The 21,574-nt window shown below is 31.2% G+C and overlaps 3 protein-coding genes across 7 annotated transcripts in view; 2 read left to right on the top strand and 1 right to left on the bottom strand.

The window, feature by feature from the left end:
• LOC111417480 (javelin) overlaps positions 1 to 9,523 on the top strand; it is a gene marked incomplete at its 5' end in the record, with an annotated part of 52,514 nt that extends 42,991 nt beyond the window's left edge. The window contains 2 exons of the mRNA XM_071196432.1: positions 5,533 to 5,913; positions 6,043 to 9,523. Of these exons, the coding sequence (XP_071052533.1) occupies positions 5,533 to 5,913; positions 6,043 to 9,331 (3,670 nt within the window). The remainder of the gene's footprint in view (positions 1 to 5,532; positions 5,914 to 6,042) is intronic.
• The window catches only part of LOC111417477 (mitochondrial calcium uniporter), a 101,956-nt gene extending 82,196 nt beyond the window's left edge, over positions 1 to 19,760 (bottom strand). For both annotated transcript variants that reach the window (XM_023049765.2, XM_071196420.1), the window contains exons 1-2: positions 19,439 to 19,760; positions 11,651 to 11,789 (exon numbers count right to left, since the gene is read on the bottom strand). In XM_023049765.2, the coding sequence (XP_022905533.1) occupies positions 11,651 to 11,789; positions 19,439 to 19,540 (241 nt within the window). In that variant the 5' untranslated portion in view covers positions 19,541 to 19,760. The remainder of the gene's footprint in view (positions 1 to 11,650; positions 11,790 to 19,438) is intronic.
• LOC111417478 (Nucleoporin 35kDa) lies at positions 18,669 to 21,153 on the top strand. 4 transcript variants are annotated; one of them, XM_071196421.1, is made up of 2 exons: positions 18,669 to 18,832; positions 20,034 to 21,153. In XM_071196421.1, exon 2 carries the CDS (start codon positions 20,034 to 20,036, stop codon positions 20,931 to 20,933), a length of 900 nt encoding a protein of 299 aa, XP_071052522.1. In that variant the 5' UTR covers positions 18,669 to 18,832; the 3' UTR covers positions 20,934 to 21,153. The 4 variants fall into 4 exon arrangements, with proteins under 4 accessions (XP_071052522.1, XP_022905537.1, XP_022905535.1 ...); XM_023049769.2 differs by having other exon boundaries at positions 18,696 to 18,832; positions 20,025 to 21,153; XM_023049767.2 differs by lacking the exon at positions 18,669 to 18,832 and adding an exon at positions 19,889 to 19,980.
• The last annotated feature ends 421 nt before the right edge of the window (positions 21,154 to 21,574 follow it).

Here is a 21,574-nt window from a genome sequence, read left to right as displayed (position 1 = left end):
AAAATGTTAATAATGTTTTGCACTAAAGTTTTTATTTATAACAATGAAAAATGACAATGACTGTAATGAAGGATATAAACTAAAGATTGAAAGTGTGGCGAAAATAATAGAAATAATTCTTTATAATTAGAATTTTCTATACAGTCAACGAAAATGAAACGATGTACACTTAAAAAGCCCATTAAAATAGTGAAAGTTCACAATAAAACATGAAAATTTCGCTGAAAGGGTTCGGACGTTATCCAAATGTCGTGGATTTAATCAATAAATTCGAACGTGTCGGACAAATTTACTGATATATTCGTATTCCTTCAGCAAGGTCGAATGAAAACACATAGTCTATGTTGCCCAGTTTCTTTTGGGTTAAAACTAGATTCTTTTTTGGAGCTATATGAAGGATAAAGATTCACTGAACAGCTTAAAACCAAGATCAGAGAAGAAATTTGTAAACTAATCCTAGAAATGTGCGAAAACGTGATTAAAAGATTCTTTGAAAGAACGACCATTAGCAAGTTTATAATTACTGAAAAAAGAAAAGAATTCAACGTCTCCCGGCGTGATAAAATTTATATTGCAGCGCTTTCATTCAATTTACAACTTTTATTATTAAACAAAATCAATAACGATAAACTTTTCGCTAATAAATCATCTAGATAATAGTCAATGAATGGTATTTATTGATTTAATGTATTGTGACTTCCCAAATGTTTTTCAGTGAGAGTAATTTTCTTTACAATATATGAAACTAAATATTGACATTTTGAGTTTCCACGAAGTTATATATTGTAATTCCATTGACCTTTGGAAATTAAAAACCCCAAAGATAAAATTCTAATGGTGTTAGAATGAAATTATATATCTACCATGATCTTGGTCACCCCAACGCGATATCACACGTCCAGAAAGTTCTGTTATTTCCGCAACAATATAATAGGTTGTACCATCTTGTAGAAACCAAATGTAACCAACAGCAAAAGCTCTGCATTAGATGAGTTTGACCAAAAAAAAATTGGTTATCATGTTGCAATAACAAAGACCATTACTCGCTTTACTTGCAGCTTTTGTTGTTTAAGAAATACAAGTTAATGACTGCCAATATCCAAACCTCACAGTCAATCTATGTGCATGTATGAGTTGTTGATGGATAATTCATTAATTTTGAATCTCATAAAGTAACAGTTCTGTTTGTTGACAAATTTATCTTTTAATATCATGAATTCACTGGAAACCCCAATTATGATGTAAGTTCATTTCTCACAAAAAGGTGTTGTATTACAAGGGTTCATTTTATTCATGTACAGTTCATTTAACCATCTTCAACATCCTGAATGAAATCAATAAAAATCTCAAATTTCTTGAATAAATTTATCATAGACAACTAAAAAAGCAACTGGTGCGAATGTGGTGTAGTGTTGCCTCATGAACCAGGACATATTACTTATTTTCGCCCAAAAGAGATATAAAAATCTCGTTGTACGACATATAAGAATTGCTTCGCTCTACACCGCTGAACATTGAGGCCACAACTCGTGGTCACGTTTCTAAATTGTCTGCAGACTGATGATGATGACCGAAAGCCATGGAATATTTTCGGATGATGCTGAAAAATTCTTACCATTTCGGCCTTAATGGTAACTTTGAAATATTAGCTTATGTTTAACACGAAGCATATTTGGAAAAAAGAAATAATAAAGTTTTAGTCCCCAAGATGCAACGTGAATTTTGTTCGGAATAGTTACGATAGTTTTATTTATTCATACATCCATACAGTTTAAAAGCCGCTTCATATGAGAAAAAATTGTAACTGCTGAAGTTTGCCCATAACAAAATTTAACACGCCTCTCTAAATTGCCGTTTAAAAGTTTGTGTAGACAAATGAGGCTTTTCATGCAAAGACAATAACGTATCTAATGATGCTTCTTTCTATTTTTGATCAACATCTTCATAGTTACCATAGCAACGATTCTCCCCATATTAACAATTTCAAAAAAGTATCTTTTGGTTTCTTTAATCCATTAGCTGAGTATGCCACAGTTCTATGACCTGTTATAAAAACAAATTTGCAACGAATGGGTTAAGTTTGATTAAATTTTACAACAAATTTGAGTTCAAAACTTTGTTTAGTCAGAAACAAAGTTATGTTAATATTTGTTTAAAAAATAACCTAAATTCGAGATTTTTAGAAAATTTCACACTCCTATAAATAAATAAATTTTTTAGTTGTAACTTTTAAATCCTAATTTTTACGTAACCTAAATTGGTTCCTACTTTTTCAATTCCTAGAAAATAAATTATCCAATTAAAACTTAAACCAGACAGCACACTAATTTCCTAATTACCACCGACCTATTAGAAAAGTGAAGAAAGCGTGCAACTGTACCCCATTGATCATCAATTAAATATATTAGCGAAGATGCCGTAATTAAGAAGATGAAAACGATTCCGTTTAAACGACTCAAATTAATGCAATAATTTAAATGTTATAACTAAGTTTAAAAAAATTTTACGTAATTTTTAATGTCGTTAAGATGTATTTAAATTTTCGTTCTTGACAACGATTAGTGTCGTAACCGACAGATGAGTTGCGACACGAATTTTATTATCTATTTACGACAATTAATTGCGCAAAATGTCGCGGAAAGAATGTTTATTTTCTCCACGTTTAAAATCAACCGAAATAAATTATATATTACAACATTTTCATTGGAATTAATTAAATATTTCTTTGAAATTTTATTTATAACATATAAATCGGTTTGCTTGTTGAGTACTTTTCAATTAATCCAACATCCCCTGAGACCATCACACCACCTCAAACTTTTAATTGGATTTCGACTCTCTCACGATACATTATTACAGCAGACCATCGGTTTCAAGTTTAAATGGGGAAAGAGGAAACTTTCGGCTAGCACGCAAAATCGAATTGATAGTTAATACTCTCAACGGGGATTAATTTTCAATGTAAAGTCTAATTTTCATCACTTTGAGGACACCCGTAATTATTATTGGATAGTTATTAACAAAACAGCGTCGTTCATCAACCACATCCGGTGCGGTCAAGTTAATTGTACGGTAATCGTTGACATAAATCGAGCTGTCAATGATGCCAAAACCAGTGATGCCAAACTACAAATTATCTCTAGCAGTACATTTAATCATTGTTTATGGGTTAATTTAACACCGAAAGGGTTATTTGACAATTTTCCCCAACACGAAAAAAAAATCGATTGGAAATTATTTACTGGCGTGATGTATTAGGGAGTTAACACATAAATTATTCGGGAGATTTAGTGCGTGAAAGCATTAAAGTTGTTTGTTTGGTGGTGATTTCTTTTTTGGGGTGTTGATTTTTACTTAAAACCAGAAAGTAAGAGTAATGATTATTAATTAATACAGTAAAACCTCGATATAATTTAATGCACACAAATTCGGACAGTAATCCACGTTCAGTCAGTTAAGAGGACTGCTACGTCAGTGCTGAATAACAATTAAAACTAGAACCCACCTAATCCCAAATGTTTCTTATTGTAGGTATAGTGTTAATTCCACTTGTGGTTCAATAAAAAAATACAACAATCTAGCGCTGAATAACAAATAAAACTAGAAGTAACAGTAGACCTAGAAAGTTTCAGATTTAGATGTGCGTCTTCAGACTTTACTTCTTAACATTCGAAATTTAATAAATTTAGCTCTACAGCAATCCTGGAATCCCAAGTTTGCCATCATTCTCACGCATCTTCTCTGGGCTCCAAAAACTCCATCAGTATGGGCAGAATGACCCCAAGCTAATATGGCGTAGGTGGTATGACTAAAGAGATAACCATAATCTGTGCCCATCAGTACATCGAAAGGAACTAAGCCACGCAGTCTGCGAATTGCAAAAATAGCGGTATTCAGTTTTTTTATTAAATCTGAAAGATGTGATTCCCATGTAAGACCCCAGTCAATGTAGATTCCCAGATATTTAACAGGCGTCGTGCAAGTCTCTAGACGTCTAAAGGAAAAATTTAAGGTTTGCGTTTTGGTTCCCTCTTGGAAGTTGAAAAGAATGGTAAGAAGATTCGACGTGGCGAGCGACGCAGTTTAGATTTTGCCATTTGAGGTCACGGCGTCCAAACACCTGGTATGGTATGGTATAGGGTGCCATATTGTTGGGGTATAAGTCACCTCTAGTTGTCATCCCTGGCAGTTTAATTGCATACCGATACATCCACAAGGTTTTACAGTCCGTTGTAATATCCAGGCTAAACGAACGCCCTGACATCATGTTCTAGCAGATTAGCACCAGACTTCATATCGCCCACATCTGTCAGAACTTCCTACACGAAGAAGGAGTAGAAATTCTCTCCTGACCTCGCAAGTCTAGGATGAGATTCTACAAGACACCATTGATCATCTCATTCGGAGCATGTATCGCAGAGTTAGACAGTGCATAAACAATCCTGCAGATGTAACATTTTATTGATATAAATTGATTTTTTTTTGTTTTTCAATTGATTAAATACAAATTACTTGTAAAAATTTCAGCTTTGTGACTCAACTGTTTCAAGGTGTTGCAATTTTTTTGGCACTTATTTTAGTATAACTTAAAACTATTTTGTAAGTTATATCCGAAGTCCACTAAGTATATCGAGATTTTACTGTATAAGGAAAATAAATAATAAAAAAATGAAAAAAAAAAAAGAAAATGTACATGATTTTTATAATGTGTTCCAAGGTTTGCTCACGCGAAACTCTTTAACCTTTTATATACCATATTACAAAAGCATGGGGAGGTCAGCAACATTTAGTTTTTATACGAATCGTGTTTCTGAATTCGTTGTGTTCTGAAAGAGCAGTGTTTTATGGGTTTTCTTTGGAACTATTTGAGTAGCTAGAAAATAAAACGCTGACTAATAACTTTCCATTCATCTAAACGACCTACATTCAACGATTTAATTCCATTATAATAAAATAGGATAAAAACAAAAAAATCATTTCGATTTATTCATCCACGAAATGCGCTCGTTAATTATTAAAATTAAGTGATCATTGAAAAAATGTGGTTCAGGGTTGAATTATTATCAGGTTTTTGTTTAAACAGCGCCGAATTGTTTTATGTAAATTATTTAACATTGACATTTTTACGTTCTACTTGAAAACCGCTTTCAATCCTCCCATAAATCGCAATATTGATTTACCCTTCAGTTTTTAAAGTGTAGTTGAACGAGTGCACTTTAAATTCGCATTTCATAGAGTCGATTTTGATAAATTTTGTGCGAATCCGATTAAATATGATTATTTAACACGATAAAATTGAAACAATCCCTTTAAAAATAACATGTACAAAAATAAATCAGCCACTTCCAATGATTTTCATCCTAATAATACCAATTTCCATTATCTCAATAAAATATTGACTTTCTTAGAGAGCAATTTACTCAACCCTTTTATGTCTCCATAGCGCAAGTTAAACGTCCCATCAGTTTGAAAAGCCCTTTTTTAAAGAATCTTGAGAATCCCACTTTAACTTGCACGTTCTTTTTGTCACAGGGTGGAAAGAGAGGCCTGTTTAAACAACTTAAAGTTGAGCTCTCCACCGCCGCAACCACCGTCGGCAGTACAAAAAGACGGGGGTGCCACATACCGAGTCGAGGGGCGAAGGAGCCGCCCCCAGCAACAGCTTGTTCAACGTGGAAGAAAACCACCTAGAGGTAGTTTGGAAAATGTCTCCAGTAAACCTTTAGTGGGGGACTTCGTGTATGACGTTATCGACGATCAGGAGGAATTAAGTTTAAGAAGAAGTAGGAGCCTTGCACTTATTAGGGAAGATACTTTTAACAGTTTAGAAATTCCGGCGGCCGTCGGACAACAAAGGAGGTCGCAACTTATCCCTAGAGCTAAACTCATAGATAGAAATTTGAAGGATAATAAGTAAGTTGAAACCAATTTAAAGGAACTCATTTACATGTTAAATTGGGTTTTGCACCTCCAATTTAAATTGTAAATGAAGTTCTTATACAGTAGCTTTATTTGAAGTCATCCTTTTCTCTCGATTTTCAGGTTCTTAACAAAAGGTAAAAGCCAAGAATCTATATACAGCGACCTAAATATTCCAAAGAAACGAAAATCAACAAAATCTGAAAGTAAAGAGACAGCCAGCGAGGGTGATATCTACGGGGAAATCGATAGTTTTGGTCCAAAAAGTATCGACAGCTCAAGTTTGTGTCACGGAACTGAAAAGAACTTTTCGTATTCTGAAATCGGATTAAGCCTCCCAAGTTATTATCGACCACCGTTACCAAATAATTTTAATTCTGACACAAATTGTGAAACCGACATCTCTTCACTAGCAACCTCCGAAGATAAAACCAAAGAGATAATCGATTTTAAACGAGACGAACTCATCCAAAATAATAACTTAGATAGCATCCCTTACGATGAAAACATCGTTTTGAGTAAAAACACGCCGTTGTACGACTCGATTGGAGATTACTACGCCAAACCATTCAAGCCAAAAACGATTCGAGGTAACCCTCTTGTGTATAACCCCCCTTCAGAAGTTAATACAAGAAGCGTCCAGTCAACCTACGATTCGGATTCAACGCTATCCGAGTGTATAAATCAAGATCGCCATTCGGAGTACGTCGAATCCGATACGAATTTCGATGAGATAAAATTGAGCAACGAAAATATAAAACTTGTCCATGAAGACAAAGTAACGGATAACGTTATATACGACTCTGAATGTTCAAACATCGAAAATAACCCGATTTACGACGAAATTACAAAAACAACTCACGTAAAAGAAAAAGATAAATCATATTCTGCACCGGACGTTACTAGAAAAGATCTTACCTGGACGAAGAAAAAATTCAAAGAATCGCCCATTTTAAGAACTTTTGTTAAAGTCCCACCACCTGAAGATAAAGAATCTACCACCAGTTCGGAAGAATACAAGACCATCGTAAGTATCGAGACAGACGATAAACTCAGCAGTTGTTTTAGCTCGACCAATTCCATCCACGAATCGAAAAAACACAGTCATAACTATCTCAAAGAGTTTTTGGAATCGCAAAGGGGGTCAAGAAAACCGTTACAAAACTTTTTATCCAAGCGAATTTCAAGGGCTTTCTCAAGCAAACCAAATTTATCTGAAAATCAATACCATTCCTTACCTGACATTTCAATTAGTAAGAACTTGCGAAAAAGTGAGAAAATTGATCGCAAATTAAGAAAGTTGGAACCTAAAGTCCCCCAAGAAACCACGAATCGATTTATCGTTAACATAGGAAGACATTTCGACGTGACAGCTCAAAGTAACGTTCCAGTCGACTTTGAAGTCAAAATTTCAAAAATTTCGAAATCAAAACAAAAAGAGAAAAAAAAGCCACTTCTAGACGATCGCGAAAAAAACTTTTTAGAAGCAGTCAGAACGCTGAAACAAACTTTAGGTAACAATTCCGATGAAAACCAAAACCTTACAAAACCCGAAATAGTAGCTGTTAAAACTAAACACGGTATTAACCAAGAAATAACAAACTTATCGAAACGAAGAAACGGATTTCAATTAAAATCGACTAAACAACAAGAAAACAATAAAATCATGGAGAAAGTGCCAGAAAAACCTAAAACCAGCGTGGAAGAGGAATACCAAGAAAAAGTAGGGACAATAAGAAATTATTGGGACAAAATCTTATCAGGAAACGATCCAGAAAAAAGCAATGAAAACAAATCGTGCAAAATCGTCGAAGTAAAAACGAAAATAGATGAGGTTAAAAAAAAATTCGAGCAAGAAGATTTAAACGAAATCCCAAGCAAAGTTCAATTAGCAAAGAAAATTTTCGAAAAATCATCAAAAAACGATAGAAACGAGAAATACTCAACCTACATCAAAGAATGTAGAGATATCTTTGAAAATCCTTACTTTGAACGAGATCATCAATACGAAAGCTTAAACCCCAACATCGTTGAAATCGTGGATAAGAAGCGTGAAGAGAAAAACGACGAAGAAAAACAACAAGCTCCCAATTCAGGTAATCATAAACCCGTTTTTAAATCTAAAAGTGTTATCGAAGAGCCGGAATTTGACCACGTAAGATACAGAGTATTGAAATCCGATGTTTTCCAGAAAAAGATTTACGCAAACTGTGAAAAGGAGTCGCAATTCGAAGGATTGATGCAGTACCTTCAAGATTTCAGTTTCCACGAGCTGCTCATCGACAACAACATTGTTATTATCGAACCGATTCGGACCAATGTCAAATTTGAACCGAAGAAACCAAAAACGACGAGAAATGTAACACCTTTAATACATAATAAAAAAGATGAAGAAAACGAGAAAAGTTCGTCGCTAAAGCGGCGATTTTTTTATCACCCGATTCGGGTTAACAGAGAGGTTAACGACAACGAACTTCCAAATCCTGATACGGTTAAGCAAGTTAGGGAATTATTCGAAGCCGGTTTAATCAGATCGCAAAGTACGAAAGAACTGGCGGATGAAGTTCATTCCTACAAAACCGATCCCGATAAAGACAGATGTTCAACGACCGAAACTAATTCTTCAACTTCCGTTTTATCCGATTACGGAAGCAACGAGAATTTATTTGAATCAATTGAAGATATGTATTACGACACTCAATATGTAAGCGAAGATATTTTAGAAAAAATTCGCGATCAAGGTACATCAATTACTTATTATGGTGGAAGAATTTTAAATAAATATAATGGAAAATCTGACAGTTTAACTAAAGCCATTATGGATGAAATTCGTAAAAATCAAACCATGGAAGATTGTAATTGCAAAAAGATTAAAACCGTTACGTTTATTGAAAACGAAAAAAAAGATTCTTATAAAGGAATAAAATTTCGATTGCTAAAATCAAATAGTTGCAGCAGTAGACTTGAATTGGTTGGAACAAAAAATAATCATAATCAAGATTTGAATCAGAATCTTAATCAAGATTTAAATCATAATTTAAGTTATAATCAAAATTTAACTCAAGATGTTAATCAAGATGTGAAAAAAGATGTAAATCATAATGGAAAACAAGATGGAAATCAAAATGTAAATGAAGATGTGAATCAAGATTTAAATCAAGATTGTTTGAATAAGGAAGAAAATTTTATTGAGAATTCAACCATTACTTTAAAAAATAATTCCAATTTATCATTAACAGAAAAAAATAATATAAACGAAAATATAAAAATAAAAGAAAACGAAAGTAAAACGGGAAATAAAATTAAAAACAATAACAACAGCAAATTACAATTTGATTATAACTTAGAAGGAGTGAGAAAACCACCAAAAAATGACATGGAATTCGAACCATATGAAATAGCCGATAATTAATAACGATAAATTAACAACGATTATTATTTTTATTATTATTTTTAGTGTACATAATTTTTATTAATGTTATTATCTTCCCCTATTTTATCACGCAATGTGTATTTAGTTATGAAAATAACTTACTGCATTGTTATCTAACTAAATAAATAGAAGAGAAAGTTATTAAATGTTATTATTAAAACAACAAGAGTTTTTATTTATTTTCCCTTTTTGTTATGCATACAGTAGTCTTCAATAAAAAATAATAAAAAGTGAATGGACCATAAAATATGTAGTGGAGATTTTATTGCGAGTTGCTTTTCTGGATAGGGTCGAACAAAAATATTGAATAAAAAGGGATTTTATGTTTGTATAGAAAGATACAGAAAACATTAATATAATAGAGTAAACGGACTTTGGATATAACGGACAAAATATTTTTAAGCCTACTATTAATATTATCTATTAAATAAATTAGTATATTTAACCCTTGTACGACCAAGACTGGGTCAATAATGACCAGAAAACAATAATTTTTTACATAGCATACGAAATCAAATTTGATGCTGTTGTCTTTTCATATATTCTCTAGTATTATTATTCTCATGTGATATGCAATTAGTTTTTACTTTTATATATTGGATCATAAATGACACAATTGTACTTCTCGCAAAAAATTTAACATTCCTTGGGACTGTTCGTAAATATAAAAAGGGTTTGTCAAAAATGTTACTTGAAATAAACAATCGACCTCTTTGTTCATCACGTTCCTTATTTACAAAGGATATAACTTTGACCTTTTGGACAAACTCATTTGAGAATATAGTTGCCACAGAACGACTAGAAGATGGCCATTTACATTGTTTATGAGTTATTTGAACATTGCAAGAATCACCAATATTATACAACCAGATATAAATCGAAGAGCATCAAATAGGTCGAGTTAACCTCTTGGACAAATTCATTCGAGAATATAGTTGCTGCAGAACTAATTTACTAAACAAATTTACATTGTTTATGAGTTATTTGGACATTACGGCATACAATGCTTTTATTTGGAATAAAAAAGTATTGATTAGGCTGAAAATGTTTCTGCCAAAAGAGAAGGAAAATGTTCTTACAGGAACTATACATGTCACTTATCCAACCGGATATAAATCGAAGAGCATCAAATATTGAAATAGATGGAAAAGGAATACCAAATAGCGTAAAAATTGCAATTGGAAGTAAAGTAAGAAAGATAAGATATTGGTGGCCCGAACCGCCAGCAATCCAAAAGTAGGGACAATATCATCAATGTCGAAGAAGTGACTTAAGTCATTCTATAAAGTGTGATACCATAGTACAAAAATAGTAAATGTTAATTGTACACACTGTAATGAAGATGAAGATGGAGAATAACAAGAAGCTCCTGGTTTTAGTGCGTTATATGATTATGATATTCAATACTTTTGTTTTAATCTTATTGTTAATCAAATTAATCTTTTAAAAAATAAAGATTTCAGGAAAATTTCTCACCTTAAAAAACATACTTAAAATTAATACAAACCTGGATTATATACGAAAACTAGATTAATCATTCAAAATTATCAATAAAGATAACCCAAATATAGAAAAATAAACATAGCATAAACCATTCCTGTTAGTATTTTTAGTCATATTAATATCCGTTTGAAATTCCGATAAACCCAAGCTAAATAAAACGATAAAAAAGCAAAAAAATACGACACATTTTTAAGCACACAGATTTTTTTAACTCCAAACATTCACGTCATTTATTTTATGGTAGAATAAAAATAAAAAGCAGTTACGTCATTCCATTTTAAACCATAACACATTTTCATTTAAGTACTCTTCCCATGTTCACACTAATTTAAAAAAATAAATATATTGTTTTCATAATAAAACTCGTTTCAGGATGATAAAAGTATCGTCGTAACTGCAAATTGGGCCCATATTTTGGCCTAGGTTTAAATGCAAATTAACCTCGCCAAAAAAAAAACAAAGCACACTAAACTTGGCGATCTTTCGATATTGAGCACAAATGGGGCACCTCTCTATCTAATTTATAACGCCCATAAACTCGATCAGTACACAATGATGCTGTGCTAACGAGAAATTCGGATATTGCTGGTGGTGGTGTAGCGGATGGTGTGTTCTCGTAAATTATCAAATTCCGATTAAAATGTAAAGCTTATCGCTTTGTGGTGTTTATACCACAAATGATAAATAAACGATTAGTAAAATTATGTTTGTTTAAATTAAAATTTTCTGCTAAATCGTTAGATTTATTTTAATTTGGTTATAATAAATTGATTTTTTTAACACTTTTAAACTTACCTTCATCTTCCGAATCGCTATCACTACTACTAGTGGAACTACTCGATGATTTTCCTTCTAATTTGGGTTTATTTGTGTCGTTGATTGGTAAAGTTGATGTGAAAGTCCTACAATGTCTCATTTTTCTAAAATGCACACTCTGCAACAAAACAAATAGAAATAAACAACGTAAACAAAAATTTTTGTATTATTTTTTCCTTCAATATTAATAAAATTTGACTCTGAAAAAGTCTCAATTTTGATGTTGTTTTTATATTACCGACTTTAATAGTCAATAGCAATACTTTAAAGTTTAATTACTTCAAATTTGTTAGAAGTAATAAAAATAGCAAGTAGCAATGAATAACTATGGTAATCAATTGTTTTAAACAATTTCCTAAGTGTAAAAACGTGATTTAGTAAATCTTCTTGGGAAAGAATAGAAATTCTGTGTCTGATTATGAGTAGTTGACCTCTCTAATGCGACATATCCTTTTTGCCAACCCATTAGCCAAAGTGTGGTAATCCGAGTTGTCACTAAATTTAAAAACTATGAGCATGTAGAAGATCTCTTGAAGTTTGGCCAAGAAAATGTTTCAAGAGAGGTTCAACAAAACGTGATTTTGGCTGTGCGAAAAACCCTCATGTTACTGTAAAGGATATTGGATTAAATTTGGCCATTTAGTAATCAATTGTTCACAAAATATTAAAAATTACAAAATGTCATCTCTATAAATAAACCTCATTCAAAAGCTCAATGAAGATAATTTTGACAGAAGAACGCAGTCGTTCAACAAGGTGAAGAGTAATGTTTAGATCCGTTTCAGGGATTTTTCCATAAACTATTTATAATGATTTTATCGCCCCATTTTAAGGACATACTGTATATAGTTTATATCGTCACGTATTATAAATCAAAGCATTTTTTCGTTTATTTGCACAATGACACACCGAAATGTTTAATCTTATGAAAATATAGGTAAGCATTTATCTATGTATTTAAATATCGTAAACAATACCTCTCATAAATCGTTTTAGCGTCATTAAATGTCTTTCAATGAAATTTGTTTGAGATTAAAACAACGCATCAAATAGATAAAAACGCAATAAAATTGCTCAAAACATAGTTGTTAAACGTAGTTAGAAATTAAATAATAAAAGCATAAAATTTATTACAAAAACAAACCGAAAAGGTAAATTATTATTTTTCTTGTTAATAACCAGTCAATAAAATTCAATATAAAAGTGTATCATTACTACATACATTGCAATTGTGATAACAATGCCTCATAGTGATGACGCACAATTCATAAAATAATTTTCTACACAAGATAAACCTAAACAAATATTTCAAATCATTAATATAATCTTACTGAACCTCTTATCATATCTTTTTTCCTTTTTCAATATAACAAACAGAACTAAAGCTATTTATAAATACATGAATACTAGAATAAAAATAATATTGATTTGTTTTAATTTAAATTCGTAAAAAAGTTGATTTATTTAAAAATTTTATTTCTCTAAGATAAACCTAAACAAATATTTCAAATCATTAATGTAATCTTACTGAACCTCTTATCATATCTTTTTTCCTTTTTCAATATAATAAACAGAACTAAAGCTATTTATAAATACATGAATACTAGAATAAAAATATTAATGATTTGTTTTAATTCAAATTCGTAAAAAAGTTGATTTATTTAAAAATTTTATTTCTCTAAGAAAAAAAATTATACCTGAGTAATCGGAAAATTCGGATAATTATTCATTTCTAGCTTACACGGCAGATTTTCGCGAGTACCGATATTGCACATTTCAGACAACATTCTTTATTAACTGTCAACTATTCAAATATATCTTCAGGTACATTTTAATTTGTTTAAATGTTTAGAATGATGGTAGCTGTTTAATAATAACTAATTGTTTAATTTATTTCCTCAAATGATTTAAGTACCCTATATCAGAGCACGTGATTCATTGATTTCGTTTTTAAAATATCAAGAATCGTGATAACTCCAATTTATACTATCGATTGTCTAAATTAAGCGAAAAGGTATCCTAACTAAAAAGTACGTATTAATTTACTCTTCATTTCTTCTTCTTTCTAATCCCATGGTGCTGTATGGTATTGAACATGTGGAATAACTTTATGTTATTAATATCTCATTTTAATAGTACAACTTTGTTCTGTATCAAAAGGGCGAAATCCTTAATAAAATTAAAAAATTACATAAAGCACTGTAAATTCCTTTAAATTCTAATAAACCAGGAAAGGTGACCGTTTCCTGGTTTATTAGAATTTAAAGGAATTTAAAATTTTATGCCCTCGAATGGCATGGAAAACATTAGCCCATGTCACTGTTTTAACGGATTGTTTCACTAATTGCAAGTGTGAGCTATTGATTTTGGAAAATTGAAACTTTAATGGAGTAAGAATATTATTTTTTCAAGTCCTTAACAATTTCCGAACCGCCGTCAGCCTAATCTAAAATCAACTTAAAATGTAGAAATACACGCTGTGAAAATGTTCCAAAACGTGCCTTGTACGATGGTCGGCTTCGAAAACTTAGATGGTAACATGACTATTACACGAAATTCACCAAGTTTTTGAGGTTAAGGAAAAGTTTTATCGGAAAGTTTACCGATGAAGCGCATTTTAAACTACAAAGAGTTTGCAATCACTACAAGCATCATTTGTGGCTCTATGAGAATCCTTATATTGTATGTCGGCGAAATCAGCAAAGACTTTGGTCTATGAATGTTTGGATTTTTAGATGACAGATCATCGATCAGTATTTTTTGCTAAAAGCACTCGAGTGTTCTGAATGAACTTGCAGTAATTTTTGTGAAAACATTTTATTAGGTTTTGCCCCTCAGAGAAAACATTCCTTCACAGCTACGAAATCGGGAAGAGTTGTAGGGTTCGTTAAGTAAATGGATGTTGGTTTCATTACGCTATACAAAAAAAAATTTAATTTGATTATTTCAATTATACGTAAAAACAATTTCGCTGTTGGGACACCATAAGCGTACGAAGTACTCCAATGAAAAATAAAACTTTGAATAATTATGAAGCAGAAATAAATAATATTTTAAATTAATTTTGTGCTCTGGTTCTCAAAGCACAAGATATTTCAAGCTAGTTTCTCTTTATTTTCATATCCAGATACTAGATTTCTTCAAAAAGGACGCTTAATGACGAGATCTAGAATTGTGGGTCATCTTTAAAAAAAACACCTTCATCTGAATGAAGAAACTGTCATTTATTTAGTGCCAATTATCTGTAAGACCCGGAAGAATTTTATATCAATCTAGAAGGCAATGACACACTTCAAGTGTAACCAGAGCAAACGGGCAATATTTATGAAAATACACGAAAGCGTCCTAAAGCTGAGTAGTCGTGTGACAGAAAGCCCAAAAGGAACCGCGAAGATAGATATTGCCCTTTTTTCTTAATGGCCTTTACGATGAAACCACCAAGCCGACTGATAAGAATCATAAGATCTCTCAAAGCCGAATCGGAAAATTCCAAGTCACCACCCGCTACAAAATAACTTGCCAATCTTGATTAAAATTCGACTTCGACTCTATTTCCGAAGTGACTAACTCGAGTTCTTCCCTATCTTCTTCTGAGAACAATGAAGAAACATTTTGTGTTGTAAACGGAGGCAAGCGACATGTTAAAGTTTTAGCAAAATCTCGAAAAGTATCACATTAATGAAATTAAACAGTAATGTGTTTGACGAGCGGCTGGGGTTGCGTCATTTCATAAAACACTTTATCGAAAATGCATCTTTATTGCGAGATTTTGGAAGTCTTCTTACTAGAATTGTAGATTAATCTGAAACATGAAATTTCTAAAGCAATATGATGCAGAGTAGGGGGTTTAACTGTAAGAATTTCAGACTTTTAAACGTCGTTCCAACATAAAAGATGCAATTTTGATTTCTAATTAAATTTCATGGTTTTGGCAAATTCTATTTTATAGAGAAAATAAAGTGCAGATTTTTTTTAAATGTATAATAATACATTTAGGTAGCCACATATTCCCCAAAAAGTTTAACCTGAACTTACATTCTTTGTTGGAGTAATATGGGTTCGAAAATTTAAAATTAATTAATTTAATTAAAAATTTAATTTTACATCAATGATTTCCGTATATTTAATCTATTTTGATTAATTTTATTAAACGTCCACCAGACAATATTTAATCGGTTTTTTATTGAATACGATATAGGGAAAGCCTAATTAAAAGGGATACAATTGTGAAGGGTTTCAAAAAATGTGAAATTTACGATCCTGTAATCCCTGGAGTTAATAGCCAAGCTATTGATGAATCAACCTATCATCCCGAAAAATTGGAATGGTACAAAAAATACTTGGAATCCTCTCTAAATGAATAAAACCATAAAGCACCCATAGAAACTTTCACATCCCCGAGTTTAGCAAATTCCTCAACAAATAAAAAAAATTTTGGTGCACTTGCTATACTTGAGAAACAAAAAAAAAATTGGAAAATAAGAAATCTAAGGCTAAGAAAATAATAGAAAATTACCAAGATGATGAAAGTGATATAGAATTAGAAGAAAACGAAATAATGGTAGGGTAAGGAATACTTTATTGAAATGGAGAAACCGAATGATGAAAGCTTCCAAACAGGGACATATTTGCTTGTAAAATTGAAAGGTGGCAAAAGAAAGTCAATAAATTATAGATATGTTTGTTGCGTGCAATTTGGAATAGATACCGATGAGGAACTAAAAATAATGGGGTTGCAAAGTACTGATTCAAGTAAACGTAATTTCATTGTCAATGAAAAGGACGTTTCATATATAACGTTAGACCAAATACTGGATGGTTGCGACTTCAATTTTCTAAACCCGTAAACATTTTTGAAAAATAGATTTCTGATAGACAAATTAGAGATACAATATTTTATTTTTAAAGTTTTTATTTTTCTATTGTTCTATGAATAAAGTGCCTACTAATGAAAAAATTGTTCTTTTATGTACAAAATTGTTACAAACACTCTGAATAATAAAATACTTCACACAGGTAGACTTTTTAGTTAATGTCACAATCACCCAGGAATGATGTCATATTCACCCCACGTATGGGGGAAATGTGACACTTTACATTTAGTTTAGTACAACATAAAATAAATTGACATAATCAGAAAATAATAAAGATGCTCATGCTATTTAGTAATATAATGTATGAAGTATATGTGGTAAAAATTCGAATTGAAAATATTGAAAAATCCGGATGTTACTAGCACCGAAATATAAACTTTGCTAAAACGTGTCACAATCATCCCGCTTAACCCTATAGTTCAGTGGTGTCCATAAAGTCGATCGCGAAGCCATTTTGAGTCGATCGCCAACAAAATCATGAATCTGAAATATCTATAATATAGATATTTATGCTATGCTCTAAAATTCTCAATATGCAAGAAATCATGACCATAGTTTTTAAAATCAGAAATTCTATCCGGGCAAAAAGTTTACAAAGAAGGCTTTTTAAAGTATACTTAGAAGAAAGCGGTCATGAAGAATGTTCTGAACTTGTGATGCATACTGACATCAGGTGGTTAAGTAGAAGCAAGTTCTTACAGCGTTTTCGCGATTTAATTGACAAAATTAAACAATTTCTTATTACAAGAGGCGACTATTACAGGATGTTGGAAGATGACGTTTGGCTTTTAGATTTGTCTTTTCTGACAGATATTACAAGCTGAATGATTTGAATTTACAACTTCAAGGACCGAATAAAATAATTTTTGACATGATGAGTTCTGTAAATGCCTTTAAACAAAAACTAAACATAATGTTATCTAGAACGAATGATAATAATTTCACTTCTTTTCCCAATATGACGTCTCTATTAAAAAATATTGCTGCTACCGATATCGATTTAAATAGGTATAAAGATGAAATTAAAAACCTAATTGCAGATTTTGACAATCGTTTTCAAGATTTAAAAAAAATTGATGATGTGGTACTTTTTATCACTTTTCCGTTTAATAAAAATATAAATATAGAAAAAGTTCTAGAGAAACTGTTTGACTTGTTCGAAATGGATGTACATAAGTTAGAATCAGAAATCATAACACTGCAAAACGATATCTATGTTAAAGCAAGGGTATCTGAAGAAAATTGAAAGACAAGTATACAAATTTTCGAAAATGTGTTGAGAATTTGTACTCAGGTTATGATTCAACACATTTATGTGAAACTGCATTTTCACAAATGAAAATAATAAAATCTAAATATCGAACGGCATTGACAGATCTCAATTTAGAATCTTGTTTGAGAAATGCCCTAAGTTATTACATTTCCAACTTTAAAAAGATTGTAGGCTCACAGCTGTGTCGAATAAGTCAAATATTCACCTGGAAGCTCAATTTAATATCTGTATTAAAACTTAAAATATTAATAAATGAGTTAAATGAAATGATTTTTTATTTCATATGTTCTTCATTGAAAAAATGTGATATTATTATAAGCAGATAGGTAAATATGACAGGATGAGCCAGTAGGCAAAAAAGGATGGTGAATTTATGTAAAAAGTCGATCTTTGTCAAAAATTACTGGACACCACTGCTATAGTTGGTCTAGTTCTAGGTCTAGTATTAGTTCTAGTTTTAGTTTAATAGTGCTAGTAGTTTGCCATATATGTATAGACTCAAAGTCGTCGTGATAGACCCGGTACATGCAAATAAATATGTCCCGAGATATTTCGGGCCTGGTCCTTAAGGGTTTAAGTAAATATTAAGAATTTAAAGTTATTATTAGGTCGACTTATACGAGGAAAAAGTTCTAATTGTAAGTATGAAACTCAAAAGACTTAATAATAAATATTTTGAAATTAAACAAAAAAGTGCTTAAGTAATAAGTTTAAATCATCAAAGGAATAATCCAATGATAATTCATTAGATACCGCATTCTGCCCGTAGAATTGGATCAATATCACGTGTTTCGAGGTGTGTTAACGCATTCTGTAGAACTACAGCAGGCTCAAACAGTGTTAAACTATTCCATAAGCGGGAATAAATGTGTAAATATGACGTCTGGTAAACAAATTAAACTAATTGCATTTTCAAAAGGGGACGAACTTACGCAGTAGTTCATGTTTATATCAAAGTTAGTAAGTGGTGATTGTTATATTTTCAAGTATGTTCTATAAAAACTGGAATTTCAAGTATGTATTTTATTTTTCTTTCACTTTTGATAAGGTTTATTTAATTACATATTGTTCCTAAAAAAATAATATAGTAATATAGTAAAAAACGTAATACTTAGATAAGAATTAAATAATTAATAATTAATGAGAAATAAGTGAACTTAGATTATGTTGAGTAAGCAAAAAATTCTCAGATTTTTAAATTCGTTATTCATTCATCGTTTATAAATAGATGGGTAAATGATATTTCTAACAATAATCATAATAGCATATGTTACCCGTATGTCCCATATAATTGTAAAAATAAACTTTTCAAACTTGGCCACATAAAAAAAGAACAACTATTTTGTAAGATGAGCTATGACGAATACAACTTGGCCCAGTCCCAAATCTGTATCCTCAAAAGAAATCAACAGTAACAATTTAATTACAAATAAAAGCAACGATTTAAATCGTATATAACACAAAAATAAAGTATTATCACATATTTTTGAGATTGTGATAAATGATTTATGTTTAAATACAAAAAAAGTGTTCTTTGCAGGAGGTTACCATATAGGTTAAGATGATGAATGAAACTGGAAGTGATTGTTGAAAATTATGTTACATAACGATAATACTTACTTTATTTAATTGGGTACTACCTATAAAAGTCGTGTAGCGCATTCCTTTAAATATTTCGATAGCACACAAAACGCGACAACGGAACAGACCGGCTACCGCCATTTTTTGAGACCGACTAACAACTAAAATGTAACATATAGCGGCCGCGCATGTCCCAAACCGAGCGAAATTAAGTCGGACAGATCAAATCTCCAAAACATCCCGAGATAACCCATTTTCTATTATAAAACCGATTAAACGTTTACTTATCTTAGAGTTAACGAACTTTACGCGATTACGATTAATTAAAATTTACATCTGACGTTTTTGACATTTCACGTTCAAAATAAAACCACTCACACGAAGTTAGCTACGAACCAAAAAAACAAATTAATTAATAATTATCATAAATTCCTTATTAATTATATTAAATAAAACGAAATAATTAATTTGGGATAAAAATAATTAATAAATCAATTCAAAATTATTATGTATCAAACTTCATCTTAAACATTTAAAATCACATGTATAACTGTCATCAGTATCAATCCTAGAAAACAAGGGTAATGTAAAAACCGATTTTAATTCTATTTAAATTAAAAATTAGTTGTTTTAGATGGAACCAATGGCATTAGGAAGTCCCAGTAGTCCAACAACGCCAGGGATAAACCCCAATTTTTTGCCTTCATTTTTAATGGGTGAGACCCAAACCTTAAACTCATCAAATATACCAACGCCTGGTGCAAGTCGAACCCCCAATGTCAAATATACCTCAACACCGGATTCAAGAAATCTCCGCCAAAAACTCTTTAATCAATCCTTAAACGAATCATATCAAAATAACATGAATCAAGGCAATTTCCAATCGCCACCGTATAATAATGTTCAACCGGAACGGACGGGACCACCAAAACAAGGTCTTTTTGATACGATTGATAAATCAACCCCTCCAGTTTTAAGTAGTACTGTGCAATTTACTCCCGGTCAAGGATCGTTTCCCACTGAAAGCTTTTCCATTATAGGAAATGAATCAATAAATTATAATATTATTTCTCCAGGGCATGATTCAATGAATAAATTTAATTACACCTCCATTCAACATAAACAACAGCATGAAGGAATGTGGGTGACTGTTTTTGGGTTCCCACCAAGCGCTACAAGTTTGGTTTTAGCCCAATTAGCAAATTATGGCTCGATAGTTGACAAGAAATTTCCAACACAAGGAAATTGGATTCATTTGAAATATAGTTCACCATTAGAAGCGAATAAAGCGTTGGCTTTACATGGAAAATTAATCTCTAATAGTATAATGATAGGGGTGGTGCCTTTCGTTAATAAAAATAAAAGTGAGAATAAAGAAAATATGGAGAATGATGTTTCTACTCCGGTTAGAGCGCGGTCGTTACGACAAAGTTATATAACACCACAACCAAGTAGTCCTGTTGTACCTCAAAATGTTCCTCAAAAATCAACTGGTTTGGTTGGTAAAGCAATGGAATATGTTTTCGGATGGTGAACTAATTGAAATGAAGATTAAAAAAAAAAAAATAGGTGATTGAGTTTAAAGATAGGGATATAATCAATTTTTCTATTCTTTTTTCATTTTTGTAAAATTCAGTTTTGTCAAGTTTTAAATTTGTGTCTTATTTATACAATTTTTGATATCTTTTTAAAATGAATGAATTGTGTACATTTTTGCTGTTTATTTCTAATAAAAACACTTATTTTCATATAAATATTTTTTTGTTGTACTCAACTGTTTTAAATCCTATGGCATAGGACATGGATACAAAAAAGGTTATTGTTTAACAATAAAATTTGCTTTCAATAAAGTCCTTTATTCAAGTATCATAAGTTGTTCAACAACTTTAATAAAATTTCCTTCAATGGTATTTTCACAACCATTAAATATACCATTAAATATATATTAAATAGTAATATAGACTACTTTATTAATAATGTAAAATGCATTCCAAAAAAAAATTACTTTGATGGATGTAAGAAAAAGGCACATATTAAATCAATACTCAAATACATGATGCCACAAATTGACTAAAAATTTTATTAAATTGAGTACATACATGTAATAATACCTATTATTGTTCATTTACAATGTAATAAGTAGTAACAATAAAAACACTTTGTATAAAATCAGCA

Source organism: Onthophagus taurus, chromosome 6 (genome assembly GCF_036711975.1).
Source record: "Onthophagus taurus isolate NC chromosome 6, IU_Otau_3.0, whole genome shotgun sequence".
Lineage (NCBI taxonomy): Eukaryota > Metazoa > Arthropoda > Insecta > Coleoptera > Scarabaeidae > Onthophagus > Onthophagus taurus.
This window is presented reverse-complemented; position numbering and strand designations above follow the sequence as displayed.